Source organism: Spermophilus citellus, assembly GCF_964194105.1.
Source record: "Spermophilus citellus genome assembly, chromosome: 4".
Lineage (NCBI taxonomy): Eukaryota > Metazoa > Chordata > Mammalia > Rodentia > Sciuridae > Spermophilus > Spermophilus citellus.
Window position 1 is genome coordinate 218,133,924 of NC_138185.1, and position 20,425 is coordinate 218,154,348.

The following is a 20,425-nucleotide window of genomic DNA, read 5'->3' on the forward strand; positions in this document are numbered from 1 at the left end:
GCTTCCGCCTCCACCTAGCTGGAGCAGGTGTGATCACTGCACTGGGCTTTGATGGATTGTTCTTGAAAAACAAGGAATAACGTTCTTTTCCACATGGCTCAGTTGTTTAAAGGCAGAAAGAGAAAGTGCTGATGATACCATGTTAGTTCTTTTCAAAAATATACAGCCAAGGCACAAAGGTACCCCCTTCTCCTGTGATCTCAGGTCTAAATCCAAGGACAGCAGGAGGTCTGTGACCTTGTCACTGTCCTCCCTGCTGGGGAACCATCTAGGGATTCAGAGAGGGAAGGACCAGTCTGGCCCAGGGTGGCCCGCCACCTGCCTGAGGCCCTCTCTGCAGCAGGCACCCTTGCCCTTGGGGCCACAGCAGGGACAAGTGAGATGGAAAGTGGCCAAGGCCTGGGAGCTGAGCCCGGGGTCCCAGGCAGGGAGGGTGCCATGCTGCAGACCCCACCCCACCCAGCACTTGGCCCTTCTCCCTGCTAGACACACTCACCCCACGACGATGCCTGGGAACGGGGTCCATGGGGTTGATGAGACACCCAGACTTCGGGATGTTGTTGGTGAAGACCAGTTTCTTCCCGGTGTCCACCTCTGTACTCTGCAGCTGCTGGCTTCTGATGAGGCTGGGAAGACAAACAGCCCCTCAAGGTGGTGACCTGATGGGGACCCATCGGGGCACTGGAGAAGTAACAGCCCTGGGCCTCAAGGGTGGCAGGACACTTCTGGGTTTCCCATCAACAATGAGCCAGCAGCCATCCTTCAGGTGTGGCAGATGCTCCTGAGTCTCCCATGTATCCCGTCTCTTCGTTGCAACCCCCCCCCCCGCCCCGGTCACACAGGTGCACATGCTCAGGACACAGATAAGAAACTGAGGCTCACACCAGAGCGGGCTGGAGGCCGACCCCCAGCCACGGACACCTCAGCCCCCCCGTCCCTGCCAGAATCCCCAGAGGGGCCCAGGTGTGGGGAGGCGGGCAGGTCCCTGGCACGACGCCTGGCTCAGAGCCCAGGCATCTGCTCGGAGCTCTTCCTGGTGGCAAGGGGGGCACTGCCACAGACAAGACTCAGAGCCAGCGAGGGCCTCTCACCTCAGTAGGTGCTCCTCCAGCAGCCTCAGGGCCCGCCAAGCCTCCGCCAGCTCCTGCAGCTCCGCCTGGACCAAGGCCGCCCCCTCAGGAGAAGACTTCTCCATCACCAGCTGGCCGTGCGCCTCGACCAGGGGCAGCTGGGCCTCCTTCTCAGGGAGGTCAGCCAGTAGCCTCTGGAGGACACGGGGGACACACACAGTGAGGGTCCTTCTTTGGGGAGGTCTCTGCTTCCCACGGTGGGAGCGTCAGCCAGAGAGGCTGCCTTGGGGGACGCAGGTGAGGGAGCCACCCCCTTACCTCCACCTCGGCCTCTCGGGACACAGCATCCCACGGGCCCACGTCCCGCTGGTGTGACTCCAGCAGCTGTGTGACCACAGTGACCCACTGCCGCAGCTCCTGCAGCTGGTGGCTGAAGGTGCAGTGCTCCCGCACGCTCTGCCGACACCTGTCCACGAGGTCCTGCAGCACAGCCGGAGGCCAGGGCACTGAGCGCTGGAGCAGGCAGAGAGCCAGGCACCCCCCAACCCCGCAGGACCCCAGACCGCCTGGGCCCTGGCTCCTCCCACAGCCAGACAGACACCACAGGCTGGTCCTCCCTGGGCACAGCACAAGGATCCCCAAAGATCAAGTCTGGTTCAAAACGCCTCCCGGCCTGTCTCCTATAGAAACAGCCAAGGGCAGGTGGGGCTGGTGTGAATGGGCACAAGCACCTTTGCTCAATGGAATGTTCTAGAGCAGCAAGAATGGGCACGCCGCACCAGGGCAACCCTACGGATGAACCTACAACCACACTGTGGGGGGCCAGCACGGACACAGTATGAGCATCTGTGTGGTTCCGTCAGGTAAGCCTAAATGACGCTGGGTCCAGTCTGAGGTCAGGAGCCGGCAGTGACTGGCGGGCGCGAGGGAGGCTGGCGTTGCTCTGGGTTCTTTCTGGGTGCTGCTGAATCCGATCCATTTAATTTAAGATTCCGCCGAGGTGCCCAGTAAGACATTCACTTTTCTGGATAGGACTGAACTTCACCAACAGGTTTTCAAACAGTCTTACTTTTTTCTCCTCCCTGAGGCCTGTTTCCTGGGAAACTGAGGCCTCGGAGGCTGGAACCTTGTTCTTCTCTGTCTCCAGGAAAGATGGCACTGAACACAGAAGAAGGCCATTTTCCATGCTCCTGGTCACCCTGCCCAGGACCCTTTTGAGCACCTTCTTCATCTCACTAGGAGCCAGTCAGACCCAGGGCCTACCGTTCCCTTTCCTGCTGTGTCTCCCAGCTTAGGGTCTCGTTATGTGGGGCCACCAAAGGCCCTGCCTTCCTGCGTTCCACAAACACAGGCTGGCCCTGCAGGGTTCCAGGACCATGCCAGGGATGGGGACCCAGAGAGGGGCTGGGCATTCCGTGGGCCTCCAGGGGGTATGGAGCATCTGTCCTCGAGGGCTGTCAGCAAGGGCAAAACGTTACCTAAAACCCCACTCCTCCTAGTTCTCACCACCCAATGCCTTCAATGGCTCCCTACTGCATAGAGCTGGGACCTACCCCTGGGAGACAGGAAGATCACTGTCTGGGGGGGGGGGGCACATTAAAACTCACTAGACTTAACAAGCACTGAACATCCAAATAACAGGAGGGGCGGTTTCCCCTTAAATGACTTGGACTGTCGCAGTCTGCAGTCCCTAGCTCCTGACTTCTGATCAACCTCGCTCACCGACTGGATGTGGGTACCGGAGCTGACTTCGGCTGCGGGGTGGTTTCCTGTCTCTCGACGCCCCCTCCCTCGACCTTGAGACCACAAGCTGCTCCTGGGTTAGGCAGACTCCATGCGTCACCTGCACCGTGGGTCTCTATAGGTGGTGCTGTGCTCCCTGGAGACCCCTGGAGTGTCTAACTCAATGCAGATGCCAGCCTCTCCAGGGACATGTCCCTGGTGTAAAAGGATGGGACCTGCACTTTGGTTTGATCACTTTTTGTCACATTCCAGAAAACCGCATCCCAGGAGGTCGAGCAGGCACCACCACGGATGGGGCACCTGTGGCCGTGACCTGGAGGGAGCGTTTACTGACCATCTCCCCATGTCTTGATGTAGCCACCTGGGAGCATTTAAGCATCAAAGGACAATATTTGATTATAACTATTTTTAAAAATCTCTTATATTCTAGAAAGTTCTAAATGGTCTGTGAGGGGAACTCACATTACCTATGGGCTGGAGGTTGTAAAGAGGGCATTGAGCAGGGTGGGGTGGGCAGAAGAACCTGCCTCACACTGTTTTCTTGACATGTGGTTGTCCGACACCAGCTCGCGGCCTCGGGACTCCACACAAAGGCAGACCCAGGCCTCCACCTGAAGGAACCAGCGCCCAAGTGGGGCTGCAGTCTGCGTTTCCACTTGTCCACACACGCAAGTGTCCAGGCGGCCACTAGAGGGCTCTGCAGACGAGGTTCTGCGGCCACCGGGGCTCAGGGCTCCCTTTGCAAAGGCCTCTGCGCGCAGGCTGCTGGGGTCGCAGCAGCTCTTCCCCCTCGCGGCCCTTAGCTCAATACTGAGTGGAGCCTTTACTTGCTTCTTGATGATTCATCTGCATCTACCCAACTAGAACGACCATCCCCAAGGGAGACGACGCCTTGGCCCTCTCCTTCAGGCTGCTCTGTTCGCAAGCCTAGTGCAGCGCCCCCGTGCGGAGGCCTCAGTAATCACCTGTCCCAAGAAGCAGGGAGGGAAGGGAGGACGGAAGGAAAGAGGGGAAAAGGCACCAAGAGCCCAGGGTTCTTGGTTGCCACTCAGGCTCCTCTGACGGCCTTACCTCCAGGGGCCTCTGCAGGGCCTGGTGGTCAGAAGAAAGCTGGTCCATCTTGTGCTGGTGGTTGGGATTCCCCTGGACAAGAGGCTGCATGGCTTCGATCTGCAGGCCCAGCTCCAGCCCCTCTTCCTGCAGCCCCTGCCGTGGAGATGGAAGGGCTGAGCCTCCTCCCTGCCCCTCACTGTTGAGGCTGATCAGGGCGGAGGTGGGGGTCGGCTCAGAGCCAGGGCCTGGGGTGGGGGCTTTCCAGGATACAGGGCTCCCCACATCAGCAGATGCACCACGTGTCTGGTCTTATAGGCCCAGCTCACGGCTGATGAAAAATTTAAAATCAGACCAAAATATTCTGGGACATCATGAAAATAAACTCAGTAAAAGATCAGAGGACATCATGGGGGACAAAATCACTTGTACTTTCACTTGATGATCATCCCGATTTCAGGTTTCAAGACTCAAACGCACCATGCGTAATATCTTGCAGAGAACTCTCAATCTATATATGAGCTGTCCTTGGGTTCTAAAGATAATCTTTGGATCACATGCATTTTCAAAACCAGCAAGTTCCTTATCCAACCAATCATTATCAATGATCAGTGTGTGAGTTAAAATGCATACTCTCAATCTCAGGATTGTGTTAGTTAACTGAAGGCCTCTGGACCCATTAGGGATAGTTAGCAATGCAATTTTAAAAACAAATACCAATGTTAGGCTTTGAAACTGAGAGGTAAATAATTATGATTTTGTTAGGCTTCAGAATCTGCAGTTTGAAGGTGCTAAAGGCCTTGCTGAGGCCAAGAACCATCAGATAAATAAGCAGAAATTCCATTAAGACAAAAAGTCAGATCTCAAGTAAGGTGTAAATCTCTGGCTCAAGCTGGCTCTGGCTTTGCTGGTTACTAGAAGAGGAGGAACTGCTTTTATGCACAAAAGAGTCAACCCTGTGAGGGTTGACTCGGCCCCACAGACCCCTTACCTGCAACCTCAAGAGCTGGGCCTGTTTTCCAGGAAGGTCCCGTTGAAGCCCTTTCTCGGCTTGGATTCTAACTTGGAGGTTTAAGAGCTTCCTCTGTAGGGGTTCAAAAGCAGCCCCAAAGTCCTTGTGCTGATCAAGCAAACTCTGCAGAGACAGAATGGGCAGCTGCGAATTAAGAGCTTTCCTCAGGGGCACCTTGTTATAGACCTGGCACCCATAGAAGGCCTGGCTGCTCCTCAGCACATTCTTGCTCCAGAAAACCTTCTCGGAGCCTTGCTGGGGTTGGGTGCCTCTTCTTAGGGTCCCATGATGTCCTTGCATAACACTTTGGCCACATCCCTCTAGAACAGGGGCTGGCAAACCCCTCCCCAAATCCCACCAGAGGCTGTTTACGTCGGCAAAGTGCTGCTGGACACAGCCACATCCCTTTATTTACCACTGAGGCTCCGGGAAGCCCACCCTGCATATGCTGACCAGGTCACCACTGGCTCACAGACAGCCTTTGGACATCTCCTGGGGATTGTCCATTTGTTGGTTTCCATCACCAAGTTGTGAATGTTTGGGGATGAACTCTCAGCTTCCTTTCTTTGTCTCCCCAGCTCCTAAAACCCTGCCTGGCCCTACTAATGGAGGCAGAGGACACAGGAGGTGAGACAGCAGGCTTGGGGTCAGGCCGTGTGGGGTATGTCCTGGCCCTGCCACCCTGGCCAAGAGCCACCACTGAGTTTCCTCATCGGTAAAACAGGGGGAAGAATAGCAGGTCCTCGTGGGTACCGTGGATCAGATAAGATCAGGGGGTGACACTCTGAGCAGGTGCCCGGCCACAGACACTGCCCTATGCCTCGGAGCTGCTATCATCCCCGCCAGCTCAGCAAGCTTTCATCCTGTAGAAGAGGAGGCTGTTCCCTGCATCCCAGCTGCATCTTGGATTGGGGACAGTCAGTGTGTCACTAATGACACCAGCCTCCAGCATCATGGTGGCTTAACAGTTCCAAGTGCTCTCACCTGCGCTGGTCCCTCCACCAGCTCCCTGTGGTATAAGATAGTTCACTTTGATTGCAGTGTAGCGAGGGGACAGACAGGTGGCTAGGGAACCAGTTAGAGGGATCCTGGGAGAATCCTACCCAGTTTATGCAGGAGGAGCCTGAGAGGGTGAGGGACAGAAGGATTCGTCCAGGCCACAGCGGTGAGCGGCAGTGGGGCTTGGAACACCACCGTGAGGGCCATTCCCACTGGCCAGGCCCAGTGCCGAGATGCCGCCGCCCCTCACCTGCAGCTTGCTCTTCCTCTGCAGGAGGCTGTTATGCAGCAGGTCCCTGTCCCTCACAGAACTCGCCACCTGCTCCAGAAGGGCGCTGGCTCGCTCTGGGCCGAAGATGCTGCTCAGCAGGTCCGTCTTCAGCTGCAGCATCGCCAGCTGCTCTTTGAGGCGGGAGCTTTCTGCCAGGGCCGCCTGTGGGTGACAGGACCCCCGGGAAGCTCAGCAGCGGGCCAGGAGCACCCGTTCCTGGTGCTGCCCAGCAGGAAGGTGCGCCTCTGTGCAGGTGTCACGGAGGCAGAGACCCAGACAGAAGCCAGAACTTCAGGGTCAAGTCCGAGTCTTCTCCCAACCACCCCACACCACCCACCTTGTCACCAAAGCCTAGTGATACTTCCTCCTTCTCCCCATCTCAGAAATCTGGCTCCTCTCCACTGCCACTGCCACTGAGGGCCGCACACGCTGGACCATGTGGCTTCTACCTGCCTGTGGCCTCCCAGTGGGAGCCGGGACTTCCCCGAACCAGCCTGACCTCTAGACAGAGGGCCTCCCCCAGCAGTGTTGTGAGGGGCCATGACATGGGAAGGCAGGAGGCTGCCCGGAGGGGTCACCCCTCGGTGGACTTCTGATATGCAGGGGCTTACCAGGCAAAGAGGGGACCTGAGGGGACTCAGAAGCCACCTCAGAGGATGGCAGCTGGCCTCCAGGACACCTGCACCCTGCACGGCCAGGCCCTGCCTGTTCCAGGAGGCCTGCCCTGACCATGCGCCCAGGAGTTCTGGAAGCCAGAGGTCCCCGTGTTATACCTGGTGATGTTACTGACACCCCCTCCCGGACCTGAGACCCTGAGCAAGGTGCGGGGCTGGGGCTGGACCAAACCCTCAGGCAGATTGGCAGGTGCAATTCAAAGGCGGGAAGCGCTGGGGTGGTCAGTGCTGGCTGGGGACATCAGAGAGGGCTCCTTGGAGGAGCAGGTGCTGATGTCAGCCCCTGAAGGGCAGCGGGCTGGCAGAGTGACTCAGACACGCTGGCATGACCTGCAGATGAGGGCACCCGGCCTGTGGCAAGCCACACAAGGCTGTCCAGCAACACAGCCATGCCCCTGTGTCCACTGCGTCCAGAGGCTGCATGGCAGGTGTTAAGGGCACCTGAGTTTGGATTCCATGCTAACTGGGAGGCCATGGGTGGTTCTGAGCCTCCCTTTCCTCTTTTGTAGAACCTGCAGGGACGCGCCCCTCCTGGGGCTGGGACGGGGCTGGAAGGAGCCTCTGGGTGCCCCGCATGCAGAGCACACAGAAGCTCAGCTCCCCCGGCTCCCGTCACTGACCAGCTGGGTGGGCCCCGATGTGTCTCCCCAAAAAAGATGCAGTAAGGTCTGAGTGTTCCCCCTCAGTCCCTCGGAATGTGATAGCTTAAAATGGGGTTTGTACAGAGTTAAGATAAGGTCATCAGGGCGGCCAGGGTCTCGCACCAAGGGCAGCTTTGAACGTGGACATTCACAGAAGGAAGGTGGGGAGGGGGTGGCCGTGTGTCAGCGGGCGGAGATCTAGATCTCTACCAGCCCAAGGTCGCCCGGGATCGCAGGCAGGGAGGGAGCCTCCTCAGAGGCTTCAGGGGGAGCACGGCCCTGCCTACCCTTGTCCTGGGTCTGGAGCTTCATGACAGTCCTCAGGAGCCACTTCACCAGCCAGAAACCCGCAGATGCGCAGGACACTCTCAGGCTAAAGCCAGGAGCCCAGCCAGGACAACTGAAGCTGGCCACTCAAGCCACACCTGCTGAAGGAACCCTCCCTCCAGGGGGTGGCACGGGAGAGTGACATGGAAGGCACCAAACAGAACACCTGAGCTCCTGGCTCCCCCTGCTCCCGCCAGCGGACCTGGGCTGGGAGTCCTGGGTCACCCTGGAGAGACTCCACTTGTGTCCCCTGCCTGGCAGAGGCCCTGGTTTGCTTTCAACCCCGGTGGAAGGAGGAGGTGGAGACGGGATCCTGGCAGAGCAGGAGAGCGCTAGGCGGAGTTGGCAGCCTGAGGCGGGTCCTGGCCCTGTCCATTGAGTGTCTGAAACCTTGAGCCAGGGGCTGCCCTCTCTGGGAACTGGCTCCCCTAACAGCCCAGCAACAACAATAAAATCAGTTCTTCCACCTCACAGAGCTGTTTCTAGAACCTGGGTGAAAACAGATGAGGACATCAGATAGGAGCCCTGTGCCCGCTGCTCCCGTCCAGCTCGGCCTCCCTGGAGAGGCCTGACCTCGGCCTCCACGGAGCAGCCTGACGGGAACAGGCTCTCTGACCTCTCCCTGGCTCCAGCCAATCTCTCCTCTGCAAAATGAGATGCATAATGGTAAAAATAGAAACACATTTTATACGTAAATATCCAACACACACTAATTATGACAACAAGGCTTTGGGAGCAGCCTAACTCTCTAATGGTGGATGTGTGAAATCACGAGCATTTCCAAAGTGGAAATCCCACGGCTGCTGCAGAAGATCACTTTTATTTGAACTGTTTTAAATGTTGCTGAGAAAAAAACAAATGTGTGCAGTGAGAACACCAGAGACACAGGCCCAACTACACAAAAATAGTAATTAATTAGTTAAACTTTCTGCCTGTCAGGGATCATGTCCCATGGAAAAATCTAGGTGGAATCCACCAGATTTACCCAGCACCAAGGTTTGTGGTGCACAAGAAATTCACTGACGAATATCTCAAAAAGATGACCACGGAGCCCTTGGAAGGAAGGGCCGTGCTCTGTACTCAAAAACTAGGGAGACAGAAAACAGAGTTGTGTGGCAACACGAGCCCCAAATGGAAAATCCTCTGGAGCTCCAAGACGTGGGCCATGGTCTAGGGTCAAGAAATGCCCTCCAGGGCGGATACCTAGAGGGACGGGAAAAGTGCTAGAGATAGTGTCCCCACAGGTCAACGGTGGCACTGCGGCCTGGGGGACTCCCATTCTCTGGCAGGTAGGCCTTCTACAGTCAGAAGGAACACTAGTGTAAAAAGGAGGCCGACACCCGGCACATTTTTGTGTCCCTTTCCACTCTACCCGTCTACGACTGGGGACAGAAGCATTCCGTGGACTTCAGAGCTCAGTGACGGCAGAGAACAGTGTTGACAGGTGACCCTCAGTCTCTTGTGGACAGCACTGACCATGGCAGCCGCTGCCAGCTGCTCACCCCACGGCCTTTCCTCCTCCCTCACCCAATAGCCGGCATGTTGGCTGGGTGACCAAGTGCCCACCTGGATGCCGGGGTTATTGAGACCATGGCCACAGGCCAGTCCCAGGGATCCCGTCATCCTCAGCCACTGATTGGTCCAGGGATGGTCAAGTGACTTTGAGGGACCAATGAGATGTAAGAGAAGCTGCTGGAGCTTCTGGGATGGGCCTCCCTGTTGATAGTGAAGTGGTGATGGAAGGAGCCCTTCGGCCCCCACAGTTCCCTCCTGCAACAGGTGTTGCTTGTGGGGGATGCGTGTGTGGGGTGGTGGCAGCCATTTTGGAGCCAGAAGGAGAAACACCACCTGAGCTAGGTAGAGCCTGGGTCCTTGATGACACTCAGTCCTAAAGTCAGCCTGTGTTTTAACCTGTCACTGGGCAGCTTTTGTCACTTGTAGCCACAGTGAAGGCACTGGCCTGACAACACCGCTTTCTCACAGAATGGCTAATGTTCCACAGAGGACGGCCTATGGTGGGGTCCAGAAGGAAAGGGGAGCTACCTCTGGGTGGGAGAGGGTCAGTGGGGCGTCCTGGGGTCATCCCAGGCTTTGCCTCCTACCCAAGTTTGAGGATGACCTGAATCACAGATGACAACATGACATTCCCTGTGCACTAGGTCTTGCCCAAGCAGTGAGCTGGAGCCCGTGTCTGTGGGGCCAGGGAAACACCCGTCCCCAGGATGGTGGCCGACACGCCCCACGCTCAGCCAGCAGCCTCCCGGCCACAGAAGCCGGCCCTCCTGGCGCAGTTACCTCGATCTGGGGCAGGAAGGTGTGGATGGAGGGCAGGTCTGGCAGGCTGGCGGTGACCCCCAGGAGCCGCTGGGCCAGGGCCCTCCACAGCTGCAGGCCCTGCAGGGGACGCTGGAAGCCCTGCCACAGCTCCACCCCCGTGGCGTTGCGGAGCCTGGTGCTCTTCCCCTTCATGCTGCGAGGACCAAGAAAGAGAAAGCGGGGTCAGCTCCGGGTGAGGCCCCGCCGGACCCCCAGGGAGCCCAGGAGCACTGCGTCGGGGTGGGCCCTCTCCGTCCCGCAGGCTGCTGGGAGGGTCTGCAGCCATGGGCACGAGGTACAGGGGAAGGGACTCTGGGTGACGTGGAAAGGCCTCAGCACATGCTCAGGTCTTCCTGGGCACAGACCCCAGGGCTCCCGGGGCCTCTGCGCTTGTACATAAATAAGACGTGTGAGCGTCCTCAGAGTCCAGAGGAGGGGTGGACGACCGGGAGTCTCAAGTCTGGCAGACAAGTCTGCGATCTAGTTGGCTCATCCTTGAGCCTCAGTTTCTTCACCTGACAAATGGGGAACACGGTGCCCCCCAAAACACTTGTGAGTGCTAACTGAGATAATACAGAGACGTCTCCTGGGAAGAGAGGCCTGGCCCGCCCACTGAGGATGAACCAATAACACCAAAAGCTTGGTCTAATTTTAAAAAATGAGCAAAAAACAGGAATGGGGTTTAGCGTCCAGGGCTCCTTTGACCCCGAGGGCTTTGCCCATCTGTAATAAAATGGCTGCAAAATCGAGCTGGGCTTTTGACACTCCCCAAGGAGTAGGGAGTAAGGTCCACCAAGGGCGGCAGGTTCTGAAAACCTCACCCATCCTAGAGCTGGGCCTCCAGGTCCACGCTGTCAGGACAAGAGGGCACAGCAGGTGAGCCAGGGGACTCCTGGCCAGGGGACTGCAAGCCGCAGGGTAAACCGTGAAGACCTGAGATGGGCACGGCCCCAGCAGGGGCGATCAGAACCCTCTGTTAACAGACAGCACCCCAGGCCCCACTCATTTCTAGGAGCACGTTTTCAAATCCAAGGTCCAGCTCCCAGACAGAGATGTGCAGCCCTGGAAAGCTCCAGGACAGAAAGCTGAGGCAGAGGAAGCCCCTCGGCCACTCTGACCCTTGGCATAAACCCCCCCACACCACCCTGGAGCACCTCACAGAGGACCCAGGCTGTGACCTTGATTCTGGAGAGGGGGACCTGGGCACGGCTGTGGGGGAGAGACACCACAAGCTGGACCCCTGCTCTGCCTGAGGGAGCCCGTACCCAGCAGAGGCCGCTGTGCTGTGTTAGCACGTCTCGGGGAAAGAGGGCCACACCCCACATTCCCACGCTGCTTCAGGCCTCAGAGGGAAGCCATCTCCACTCCAGGCCATGCCCACCCGCTAAGGGGACAGGCAGAGGCTGGTCTGAAGATGCGCTTGAGGTCCCAGAGTGGCCAGAGGCAGGGCACTGCTGTTGACCTATTGAGTAGCCCTCCCCTGGGGCCACTGCGTGGTGAACCCTTCCCGATGTTAATTGGCATGAAGAGACTTGATGGAATGGGCGCTGGGCTGCCCACCAAGGACAGAAACAGTCCAGGCCTCTTTCTAGGAGCGAAACCCAGAACAGATCTAGAGGGCCCAGCGCCTGAGCCGAGGGAGGACCCGCAGCAGCCGGTCACTCAGCAGGAGGCGGATGCACCACAGTCCTGCCCACCCTGGGCTCCCCGGGTACCTCTGGTACTCCTGGATGGCGGCCACCACGCTGTCGGAGAGCGGCTGCAGGTCGGGGAAGGCCACGAGGTCCTTCAGCTGGGCCTGTAGCCAGGCCACCCGGGGCTCCTCGGAGGCCAGCGCTGCCCGTGTTGCCTGCAGGACAGGATGACACCCCAGGGTGGATAAGGCTCCTCAAGGGGATGGCCACAGACTGCAGGGGGCTGAGCACAGGCCAGTGAGTGGCGCCAGGTCAGAGGAGCCTGTCACCGAGGGCAGGGGCCCGTCAGTTCATTCCTAGGCTGGCCTTTCCTCTCTGAGCTGCAGTTCTTACTGTCACCTGCCTCTGAATATGCTGGTGGCAGTTGCCAGCTCCTCATGCACAAACACCCAGGGCAGAGGGCACGCTGTCCCCTGCAGAGTGCCCCAGGTGCCTCATCCACCTGAGCCTCACCACCAGCCTGGAGAGAGGCTGGCCCACGTTCTACACAAGGACACTCGGGCTTAGCGGTTTGGACAGTCGTGAAACCTGCAAACTGTGTGCCTCACGGCTGGGCCACCTCGTCAGCTCAAAATGGAGCGTGCATCACAGGGTGCTCTGTGAATCTCTACTTCTACAGATGGACCACGCTCAAATCGCTTCACCTCACTGTGATCAGCCCCTCCAGAGGCTGCCATTTCCTGCTGGGGACATTGGAATTTGACCTTGACCTACAGAACTCAAGCCCCTCTGGGCTCCTGCTCAGGAGGAGGCAGGGTGGGGTGCTAGAGAGCACTTTGGGGCTGGGGGGGTGCAACACAGGGCAGGCCTGAAAACTGTCCCATATGATACAAGGGGCATGCTCCCACCAGCCACAGGGGACAGGTGGCACTGACCAGGCACACAGGGCAAATCAGGGGCCCAGGGCGGCTGCCACCCAGGCTCCCTGAGGCAGCCCTGGGCTTCTGCCCTCCTGAGCTGACCTCAGAACCTCCTTGCACAGGGATGGACCCATGGGCAGCCCCAATCAGGCTTAGTCACAGGGAATCCCCGGGAACAGGATCAAAGGAAGGAAGCTCTGGAGGGATTCTAGGAGACGCTCGGGTGATGTGGGCCACTAGTGGGCAGCGGGGCTGGTGGGAGCCTGCCTTTGTGGCAGATGCAATTCCAAATGCTCTGTCATTTCCCCAATTCACAGGCAACTGAGGCTAAAGCAATCCTCCCAAAGCCATCCCAAAAGCAAGGGGAGGAAGCAGGGCTGAGCCCAGGAGGTCTGGCCCCAGAGTCTCCTGGCCCTAACCCTGGACCACAGCACCTTCTGCTCATGCAGAGGGGAAATGGTTCCCTTGCAGGAAGATGATCGCTGCAGTGTGACCTGGTCTGCCACAGGACTGAATCGCAAGAAAGCCGAAAGAGTGCATGCCCTTGGTCACTGCCTGCTACTACCTCCAAAAACATTTTTGTCTGTGGGCAAAGATGAGAAAGAGGAGAGGCCGATGCATTTGGAAGATGCTGTGGATCTTGAGGAGATGAGACCGGGAAATCCCTAGGTCCTAGGGGAAAGCGGCGTGCCCTTGGAGAGGACTCTGGGGCCCCAGTCTCTTCCTCTTCCTGACTCATGAGATGAGCTCTTGGTATGAGCCAGGGGTCCACAGAAATGGGGCCACTAGATCATGGACTGGAGCCTTCAGAACCATGAACCAAAGCAAACCTTTTCTCTTTATAAGTGAATTGCCTCAGGTATTCTGTGATATGACAGTATGATGACTAATACATCTCCTAAGTGTAAAGGAGCAGGGTGTCCTCTGATTGGGTCTGGAGTCCACCCCACCATCCTCCATTTGGCCTCCCCAGACGCCCCCACCGCTGTGTCTGTCACTCGTCATGTCTCCATTACAAGCTTTTCTTTCTGTGGTAACAGCCTGTACTCTACTGAGATGTCCACCCCAAGCCACCAAGGGAGTCTGAGGCCCTGTCTACCTCTGGTGTTTACTCTCTAGCTCACCCTATGACCTTGGGAATGGTGGGGGGATTCTCTCTGGGCTTCAGTTTCCTCATCTGAAAAATGGGGGTGAACACCCATTTGTCCTCTACCCCTCCAGGAAGGTACCAGAGACCCAGGAAGCCAAAGGGAGTGTGCGTAAGGCTTGGTGGCTGTTCCGTCCCACGGAGGAGCTCCGAGTGGTGACCCCCAGGCTCACACACCTGGACCGCTCCAGGGCTTGGCCAAACCCCACTCACCGAGTACAGCCTCCAGCGGGCCACCAGCTCGTCCTCGGTCCCTGCCTCCTTCCCTGCAGGCTCCAGGCCCTCCTGGGCCAACCTCTGAAGTCCCTTCTTGAACTCTCCAAGCTCGGCCTCCAGCAGCCCAATCTGCCGCTCACAGGCCCCCCTGGACGAGAGCAGTCCCTGCAGCCGCTCCTCCTCCTCCTCCCAGAGGCCGTGCAGCTTCTCCAGGACTTTCCGCATCTCCTCCAGTTCTCCCAAGATCTTCTCCGCGCCCAGAGGAGAGGTGTTCTGAATGACACCCTCCGACTGCTCCTGCAGCCTCCTCAGAGACTCCTCGCCCCGGGGGAATTCCTTGGCGATGTCCTGAAGCGGGAAGGGCAGGGGGAAAGCAGACCTGGGATGCCACGTGGGCACTCATCCCTGGATTCCTGGGTTAGGGCTGCCCAGGTGGACTCTCTGCCCTAGGATGGGTGGCAGGGTGAGCACCTGATTCCCTCCCAAGCCCTTCTCAAGCCTTTGATTAGGTCAAGGAGAAAGTCGGTTGGGTGCTTCTCTGACTTAGCACTTTGGGGCACTGGTCCATCTTTTTAAGGCACAGAGCCATTGACAGCACTGTGGGGACAGTTTCACTGTGTTTATATGAGGAATGGTGCTGGGTTTCCATTTATGACAATATTTTTTTCCTGAATAACTTTCATCAACATTTTAAAAAGTAAGTCCATTAAATACAAATACGAAACACACCCATCAGGTGCCACATGGCTCTTGAATTATTGAGGATGACCTGCCCACTCACTTAGCAGAGGGAGCCGGGGTCTCTCCAGGGTCATGCAGTCACAAAGGCCGGCGTCTCTGGACTGAGGGCCCGAGGTCCACCCAGGGCTCTTCTCCTGGGCACTACATGAGTGCCTGGGTCATCCCCTGCTGCAGAGCTGTCCTGGTCATTGGAGGGTGTTTAGCAGCATCCCTGATCTCAGCTCACCCACCCCCAGTTGTGACAAATAAAAATGTGTCTGGACATTGCCACCTGCCTGCCTTGAAACCCACGGGTCTAGACCACGCTGCTGTGGTCCTGCGTGTCCAAAAATGGCCCCTGGCTCCCGGACTTCTGTGAAGCAGCCAGACCCCCAGCGTTTTGCGCTGGATGCCTTGCTCCTGTGCCCAGGCGCTGCCCTGTTAACTGTAACTCAGAACCCGCCGCAGGGGGGCGCTCCCTCCACGGCGTCCGGGGCCTGGGGCTGGGACGTACCTGCAGCGCAGAGAGGCGGAGCGTGGCCGGCAGCGAGCAGCCCCGTCCCATGCAGCCGTGCACCTTCTCCACCACGGCCCTCAGCCACAGCTGGAACTCGTCCACGCTCACCTGGTACTGCTCGTGCTCCTGGGCCACCCGCTCCAGCACCTCCACCCGGTCCTACAGGAGGGGAGAACCTGCTGTGAGGGTCCCCCGTCTGGCTGTCCCTGCCTTTAACTCTACTGCTGGTGTTCTTTGCTGCTGTGTCCTAGGAATGGCACTCAACACCTGGGGCTTGGTGACAACAAGGACAACACTCCCCCGGAACACTGTCCCTTCCAGTGCTTAGCACCATGGCGACCCGCTAAGAGCTTTACATATTCAAGCTTCTTGAACTCTCCTGGCAGCCCATGCAGTGCTCCCGTGATTATTCAGGTTTGGCAGAGGAGGACCCTGAGCCTCAGAGAGGTGATAGGACTTGCCCAAGGTCGCCAGGCTCAGACAGTGGGGAAGGCCAACCTGGGTGGCAACACAGGGCCAACAGGCAGTTCTAGCACCATGCCTACAGGGTACACAGGCTGCCCCCTTCTCCACGGACATGGTGATGCTTACTGCATGGGCTGGAATCTGACCTTCAGCCAGTCCCACTGAAGGTCTAACGCCCCAGAGGCAGGGTAGTTGATACTTGGGGGAAATGACAGTATCCCTGCTGTGAGACCTACTGTGCTCCTAGAGACTGTTCTTTAGAATTCCCTGATCACAGTGCTGTCTCTTAAGCCCCTTGATGGCTCCCTACTGTCCCAGGCTTAAATGCAAGTTATAAATTCTGGCATCCCAAGACAGGTCCTTGGCATGAGGCTCTGTGGTCCACGGGTCAAGGCCTTGGGCCAGGGAGCCCACTGCCTGTAGTTGGAACCTTGGCATGTAATGGACTCCTCTCTGCCGGAGTCTCTTCCTTCCTAACAACCTTATTGGGGTGCAGGGAGATGAAATAAGCCAGGGCTTGTGCCACTCTAAGGACAGTGCCCTGCAGCGAGGAAGCACTTGGTAACCATGAGTCATAGTTTACTATCCCCTGCTTCCCAGGGCTTCTGGCACAGTACACAGCACCACCTGGCAGAGCTGACCCCAGGGCCCTGCCTTCTTTCTCTGAAGCTCTGCCCACTACCCTGGAGGCCCAGGGTATTTCCAAAACACGAGGATGCAACCCTAGCCCAGCACCCCTCCATCAGGTTCCACCTTCAGGGGGACCAGGAGATCACTACAGACAACGCTGCCCCACTATGTCATCTAGCTCAGGACCGGCTCAAGGTGTGCCTCCTGAGTGACAGGAAGAGCAGACCCTGGGTGTCAGCCAACAAAGGGACTTTCCAGGGACAGTCAAGAGAAGGGAAAAGACAGTGGCTCATTCCATAGTGTGACTGGAACTTACGCATTATCTTCTTTAACATGATGCCACAAAACCTCTCTTCTGCCACTGTCCAAACTAGAGTCAGGAGGTCACAGAACTCTTGACAGAATCAAGGTTCAAGCCTCAAGTGTCAGACCCCAAATCACGGCTCGAGTGAGGCCTGGCAGACTTTCTATCAAGGGCTGCACGGCATGGGGTCTAGCTTTGTCCTCCGCCTGATTTCTGTTGCAATCCGCCAGCCACGTAACGGCCACTTCTGTTGTAGGACAGGAGCATCCTTAGCCAGCGTGTCAAGGATGACATGTTCCAACACAGCTTTCATTTTGGATAGTAAAGTTGGGATTTCATGCCATTTTGCCATCATGAAACATTCAGCTTTTAACTTCTCCCAACCATTTAAAAATGTGGAAACCGCTGCCAGCTGCCAGGGCAGACACAAGCAGGGGCGGGGCTGGATTTGGCACAAGGATTGCAGTTTGCTGACCTGGGCTTTTCATCCTGGAGAGAGGCCACGTCTGGGGGCGGGGGGGGGGGGGGCCTGCTTGCCATGAGGCTAAGTCAGAAGCTCTCAACTGGGAAGAGACACAGACAAGTGGACCAGAAAAACGTCCCCAGCGGCTTGTGCAAGCTCCCTCTCCTTTGAGAGGCTTCTCACCAAATCTAGAAACACTGATCCATTTAACCCTCTGTGACAACCATCACAACGGGAGAAAACCCCCCATTTTAGAGACGGAGACTCCCAGGCTTCAGACCAAGTCTTCAGGGAAGAACTGAGTGGTTCTCTCCAAACAAGTGCCTGCATCCCAAAGTGGACCCTGAACAGGAACCGTCCCCTGCAGCCGTGGGGAGGGTGCTGGAACCTAGCCGGTTCCCTGGCTGGCTCCCCAAGCCCCAAGGGACTGTTGGCATCCATCAGAACCCCCGCCCAGCTCCCCCATTCCCAGGGAAGGTTCATCTGTAAACACCGTGGGTCGTGGGTCAGGAGCAGCCAGCGGAGGCTGTTGGCCCGTGGATGCTGATGGTGACGGATGTGGGAGGGAAGTGCATTCCTCTCCCCACGTCCCCAGGAAGGGCCCACGGGAGGTGCCCCGTGTGTGAGTGATGAGATGCTGGCACCCGCCACGTCCAGCGTAAATAAAAGTCTCGGTGATGGGAAGCAGGCGCTCGAGAGGAGTGGCGGGCAGGGCCGGGATCCAGATGAGATCCGTGCCAGGCGCAGCCCTCACGGCAGGGTCCAACGTGGCCGTGGGAAGATGTCTGGGGTGACACATGGGAGAGTGCTCCGCCTTAGACCCAACAATCAAGCCGTCTGTGGCCCAGCGGAGCCGTCAGGGATGTCACAGCCCAGCCAGTGAGCAAGGGCAGCGTGGATCTGTGTCTCTGACCAGTGGCCAAGGTACCAGACAAACACTGCTTCTCTGAGGCCCACGGTGGGAGGGGGGAGGCCGGAAGAAAGAGGACGCTGCTATTCATCTTGTGCTTTGGCAAACGGAAGTAGTGGATTAAACACAAACAAGCAGGACACTCTGGGCAACCGGCCACCAGCCTGATTTCCCTCCGCCTGCTCTGGGCCAGCCTGTGTCTCTGCTCAGCTCGGCTCAGCCTGTTGACCAACCCAGAATCTCACCATCCAGAGGCCACGCTGGTCCCCTCCCCACCAACATCGGACCCTTCCCACCCCAAGGTCAGGCCTGGACCCAGAGGAAGTTCCCAGGACTGACCCTCACAGGCCCTTGTGCAGTCACTGGGGTGCCCTGAGGGAGCCTTTCATGCAAAGTGAGGTTGGCCATCAAACACGCAGAGCAGGTGACCAGGGGACTCTGGACCACCAAGGATCTTTGGGGCCACTGGATCTGCATTTCCTGCTTGGGCGAAGCCCGAGCATTTTCCTTGTGTCCAGGGTTGGCAGGCCAGGGTGAGCCCCGGAGTTGGTTCCCTGGGGCCAGATCCCACTGTGCTGACGAGGACCTTGGGCCACAGCCCTCTTAGTAGCCTGTCAGTGTTCCAAGGTGGTGGCACCCTCTGGGAACCTGGTGGGAACTCTGGCTCCTCAACCTGGAAAGATCCATTGAGTGGACCTGCAGGGGACCCGGAGGGCCCGCCTGGCCCTGCCCTCTGTCCACCTCGGTCCTCCCTCAGTCAGCTCTGGGGAAGATGAGGAAGGCCTCACCGAGTGCCACATCCCTCCCCATCCAAAGCTAAATGGGTTCCCTCGGAGTAGGGAGTGTTGCCGAACCTCTGGGGCCCGGAAGAGAAAATCCAGGGTCCAGGGACTTCAGCCAACAGCTGAAAACGCCAAATGGATGCACTTCTGGAATCAGGATCCAGTCACCCCCACACACCAGCACCCCACTGCCACATCGGAGTCACACTGACCAGCTCTTCTGGCAACTCTGGGGGCCTTCCACCGGGGCAGCTGCCCCCACATTGCTATTGTCTCAGTGGAGGACCCACACCCCGGCCCCCCAGCCCACCCCCAGCCTCGTGGAAACCTGGCAGGAAGTGCACCCTCCTTCAGGGGTCCCAAGCGCCCCCATCTCTGCTGCTTGTCACTTCCCAGCCTGACCCGCAGAAGCACTGAGGGCCCAGCGCTGGGAAGATGAGCCCAGGTGTGTTGATGCGTCCTGGACCTGAGGCCCAGCTGCAGGTGGAGCACCTAGGGAGCCACCCAGAACTTCTGTCTCTTCCAGTGGCCAGGGTTGTCAGACCCTTGGATTATTTTTTTTATATGAAAACTAAGCCCAATAACATCTTCTTTGTCTACTTCATAAGAAGGCTGCAGGAATCGAGTGAGGCCAGAGACAGGAAGAGGCTTGTAAAAAGTAGTGCTTCCCGATAAGAGTTGCCATTTCTACAGGTTTTTGGCCCATGTGAGGGGGAAGTCCCCTGGAATGACAGTGAGACTCTCCGAGGTGACCATTCCTGCCTTGGGGCCAGAATTAGTGCTCAGCCCGCACCTTGGCACCCGCCCACCCCGTGGACACCAACGGCTTCCGTTCCCTCTCCTCTGCACCCTGCACTAGGGGCTCTGCTGATGGGCACAGGCACCTGTTTTCTGTACAGTCAGGACGAGGGGCCAGCACTGTGCCCTTTAAGGGCCCAAGGGGAGACCTGGAGAGAGAACTGCTCTTGAGCCTGCCCTGGCCACTTGGGATTTGGCTTGCTGGACGAGATCAGCTGCTACACCTGCAAGAACGAACCTGATACCCGCCTTGCCCTTCCAGTTCCTGACCCCTGAGCAGCTGTCCTAGGACCTCTGCCACAGCCCACTGGGGCCCCGCGGGTTGCTCCCCTTCCTGCTGCAGGGATGGGGACTTGTGCATCCAGCAAACAGCCCTGCGCACCTGTTGCACGCCCAACATGGGTGCTGTTGCTATTTATTCTCACCCACCTGGAGCAGAGGCTGTCCTCCACGCTGGGAAAACACTGCTGATTTTAAAGAGCACACAGGTGTCTCAAGCAGCCCTGGCAACCTGGCAGAGCAGGGGAGCGGCCCCCAGGCCACACAGCTGGGAAGCAGCAGCCTGACCACCTTGCTCCCCACCGATTCCCTGTCTCTCCTTACTATGGGGCTTGTTTCCCCTGAGCTGAGCAGGAGGAGCCCAGGAGACTTCCAGCCCTGTGCTGTCCTCCGGCCAGGCCAGCAGGATCATGGGGAAGAGGGAGCCAGCCCTGTCCCCCAGCACACACCTGGCACAGTGGGAAGGAACAGTCCCCAGACCAGGAGGGAAGCTGCGGAGAACTCCGCATGACGCGCACTGGGCTTGGTTTCTAGAAG

At 58.0% G+C, this 20,425-nt stretch overlaps 1 protein-coding gene across 2 annotated transcripts in view; it reads right to left on the bottom strand.

Annotated features, from left to right (window-relative positions):
- SYNE3 (spectrin repeat containing nuclear envelope family member 3) overlaps positions 1-20,425 on the bottom strand; it is an 84,565-nt gene that overhangs the window by 17,300 nt on the left and 46,840 nt on the right. For both annotated transcript variants that reach the window (XM_081290914.1, XM_081290915.1), the window contains 10 exons: positions 15,255-15,416; positions 14,018-14,368; positions 11,819-11,952; positions 10,083-10,257; positions 6,125-6,307; positions 4,855-4,998; positions 3,885-4,019; positions 1,389-1,550; positions 1,092-1,264; positions 497-626 (listed from right to left, as the gene is read on the bottom strand). In XM_081290914.1, coding sequence (XP_081147040.1) covers positions 497-626; positions 1,092-1,264; positions 1,389-1,550; positions 3,885-4,019; positions 4,855-4,998; positions 6,125-6,307; positions 10,083-10,257; positions 11,819-11,952; positions 14,018-14,368; positions 15,255-15,416 — 1,749 coding nt within the window. The remainder of the gene's footprint in view (positions 1-496; positions 627-1,091; positions 1,265-1,388; positions 1,551-3,884; positions 4,020-4,854; positions 4,999-6,124; positions 6,308-10,082; positions 10,258-11,818; positions 11,953-14,017; positions 14,369-15,254; positions 15,417-20,425) is intronic.